The following is a 3,800-nucleotide window of genomic DNA, read 5'->3' on the forward strand; positions in this document are numbered from 1 at the left end:
TGGTGTACCCTTATCAGACGGGTAATCATGATGGGTACAATGGGCTTCGTATATTTTACCCCAGTGTCACTTTGATGGCATGCCCTGCTCTCTCACTCAATAATAATAATAATAATAATAATAATAATTATTATTATTATTATTATTATTATTATTAGGAGGGGGAGGAGGGGAGGGGTGATGATGATGATGACGATGATGAGGAGGAGAAGGAGGATGATGATGATGAGGAGGAGGAGGAGGAGGACGATGATGATGAGGAGGAGGAGGACGATGATGATGAGGAGGAGGACGATGATGATGATGAGGGGGAGGAAGAGGGGCAGCAGGAGGAGGAGGAGGAGGAGCAGCAGCAGGAGGCCATAGTTTTGAGGGAAGGTGGTTAGCTGATCATATCAACCCCACTACTTGACCGGAACTTAATTTATCAACCCTCAAAGGATGAAAGCAAAGTTGATGGTGGGATTTGAACTCTGATTATAAAGAATTATAAACTGAGTATAAAGAATTATAAACTGATTATAACTCTGATTATAAACTGGAACAAATAAACAGTAACAACAACAATAATAGTTTGTACTTTTGTCACAAAGCCAGCAAATTTTGATAGGAATGGCCTAGTCTATACCATTGAGTCTGGTGCTTCACTGTTACTTTATTTTATCAATCCTGGTAGGAATTGAACACAGAACATAAAGGGTGTGAGAAATACCATAAAGCCTTTTCTGCAATGCTGTAATTTTTCCAGCTTATTGCTAATAATAATCATCAGGATCTTCAGACTCTGGGCATCACTGAGGGCCTCGGGAGATGTGGAAATTTGTTGTACTTGATAAGACATGTCTTCCACACATACATGTCATACATGTCTTGATAGGACATGTCTTCCTTTCAGGTGCGAGTGCCACTTAAAAAGCACCCATGCTGGTGTTGCGTTAACACACCTGTGCTGGTGCTACACAAACGCATCTGTGTCTGTGGCACATAAAAAGCACCCAACACACTCTTCTAAGTGGTTGGCATTAGGAAGGCCATCCAACCATAGAAACTATGCCACAACAGACAGTTGGAGTCTGGACAACTCCCAGCTAGCAAGCTCAATGTCAATCTGTCCAACCTGTGCCAGCACGGAGAGAGGACATTAAACGATGATGGTGATGATGATGACTGTAATCAATAATATTTATATCATATATGTATGACTTACCCTTATTGCTTCTGCTGGTGTTGGTCCCTGGCATTTATCATTCTCATAATACAGCTGAAGGTACTGTGTCTTTAGCCACTGACCTCTTTTGTCAGTTTGGTTCTTGACTTTAGTTGCTGCTTTCACAAGACTCTGTAAACCTTGAAACCATATTTTGGCCACCATATCTGGTGCTATGAAATAAATCAGTTTGTTTTCCGTTATATTATAGCCATAAACTAGACAAAGGCAATTTTTCTCTGGCACAAAATTACCTAAACCATATCGTTTACCAATAGCTGCAAAATCAGCAATATCAGCACCCAAATACACATCTTTTATGATATTTATATCAATGAAACCTTCTTCAAGTCCTTCCATCACATCATCGTCTGTATTATAACGTAGAGATATTGTATTAGATGAAGATAAATCAAAGTCTGATTTCAGAGTGTAATCTGGTGGAGAAGGGCTCCCTCTCAGAGCACTCCAGGAAGGTTTCTGCCAAGTAAGTGTTCTATTGTCACTTTCAAGTTTGAGACAAACAACAACAGAACGGTTTGTATCAAGTTCATGCCTCACCATTGTACTTCCATGATGCATACACTGTAACTGATGCAGACTGACATTAGAGATTTTGGGCGTCAGTAAACTGACCTCATGATCATTATTGATAGGACAAATTGGTTGGTAAGAATCAAGATCAAGGTCATAATCACTGTCACTGTCTTCATCATCTTCATTTCCATGGCTAAATTCATGGGGAACCTCACACTTCTCTTCAGCAACTTTCTCTTCTGCTTCATCAACATTGGTTTTATTTGTTAAATTTGCACTGAAAAGATAGATGAAACAACCATTAAATAGACATTAAATAGAAAGGAGCAGCTCAGAAATTTCCCTCCATTCCTAATCACTGATTAGGAATGGAATGAACGAGTGATTAATTAGACCTACTGACTTCAGAAACTATACACATGATTATTGTAATGCCCATTTAACATAAGTGAAGTGAAATTGCTACATTGAAGCTGTGTATCAGACTCAGTAACTCTGACATAAAATAAAGAATTTTATCACAAAAAGAAAGGAGAATGTGTGACATTCATTCATTCTTGAAAGAAATTAGAAGTTTAAGTAAAATGAACTGACTTTAAACAATGTGAAAACTTGTTCTTTGTTTTGATTTTCTAAAAGTTTATCTGTCTTCAGAGAAATAGTTTCAAAGAACATGTATGATTGCACAATTTCTTTTTCTTTTCTTAACAATGGTTACATTCTATTTTAGTCAGACATTTCTACAAATTTGGTATTTAACTATTGGAAGTTTGATATTTAACTAATGTAAGCCTGTCTTAATAGAAAACACATTTATGCAATAGAACTAGTTATTTTCCAACTAGACAGACGAAAGAAAGAAAATTAAGATATTTTACATAAATTTTCATGGTAATGGATGAGACCACTATGAACCTAACACTGAGGTTACGAAGTGAGCATTTCAAATACAAACCAGATACCTAAATAAGATAAAATTAAAGCAGCATCTGTGGCTGACATGTCAGTTTTATAATCTCGAAATTTTCTTTGTAAAATAAATGAAATTCTCTTATTTGTTCATATTCACCTTATAAATTCTAACTTCATTTCTCATATTTTCTCAGTCAATCATTCAGACAGTTTGAAAAATGAGTCCCTAATTGTGAAAGTAAACTCTTGTAATAAACTGTCAGTTTAAATATTTTAATCATTTTCTAAAAGATTATATATATATATATATATATATATATATATATATGCTACCAAACATAGCAAATGTAATAAAGACCTCCTTCGATCATGAAAGACCGTGGGATTGTAGATAGAAAGTTACCCTCCAAGACACAAGTCTGGACAAGGTTGTTTGTGGAATGCCAGTGGTCACTCATGCACACTAGCCTCCCCTCTCCACACCACTGATGTTATTCAAGGGAAAAGCAAAGGCTGGTACAGCTTGGTACCAGTGCTGCCACAACTCATTTCTACAGCTGAGTGAACTGGAGTAACATGAAATAGAGTGTCTTGTTCATGAACTCAACACACAACCTGGTCTGGGAAGCAAACTTATACCTCATGATTGTGAGCCTGACATTTGAGCCACTGAGCCATGCACCTTCACGACAATGTAATAGGTTTACTGAAACCATTATCATCCTTTTGATATATAACATTTATTTTTATGACAATGTTTCACTTCTGTTATGGTTTAAATGAATATCTCACCAAGACATCGTTTTAGGGATGGATGCTCTTCCTGTCACAAGCCCTTAATTATTACTTGAATAAGAGATCACTTCTTTCACATATCTTTAACTTGTGGGAATAGTAATGACAACATATTGCTGCTTGAAGCACAGAAATTTTTGGAGAAGTGCAAATGTAAACAATCACACAGACAAACAGTTTCTGTTTACCAAATCCAGTCTCAAAGCATTGACTGGTCAAAACTTACAGTAGAAGATATTTGCCCAAGGTGCCACTCTATGAGAATTTGGGACCATGTGGTAACAAATCTACCCCCATATTCATATAGTTATGCTTGCATCCATATATTATATATATATATATATATATA

At 36.4% G+C, this 3,800-nt stretch overlaps 1 protein-coding gene across 3 annotated transcripts in view; it reads right to left on the reverse strand.

Annotated features, from left to right (window-relative positions):
* LOC106874430 (uncharacterized) overlaps positions 1-3,800 on the reverse strand; it is a 1,214,035-nt gene that overhangs the window by 210,079 nt on the left and 1,000,156 nt on the right. For all 3 annotated transcript variants that reach the window (XM_052978428.1, XM_052978427.1, XM_052978429.1), the window contains one exon: positions 1,208-2,021. In XM_052978428.1, the coding sequence (XP_052834388.1) occupies positions 1,208-2,021 (814 nt within the window). The remainder of the gene's footprint in view (positions 1-1,207; positions 2,022-3,800) is intronic.

The sequence above is a fragment of the Octopus bimaculoides genome, chromosome 2 (assembly GCF_001194135.2).
Source record: "Octopus bimaculoides isolate UCB-OBI-ISO-001 chromosome 2, ASM119413v2, whole genome shotgun sequence".
Lineage (NCBI taxonomy): Eukaryota > Metazoa > Mollusca > Cephalopoda > Octopoda > Octopodidae > Octopus > Octopus bimaculoides.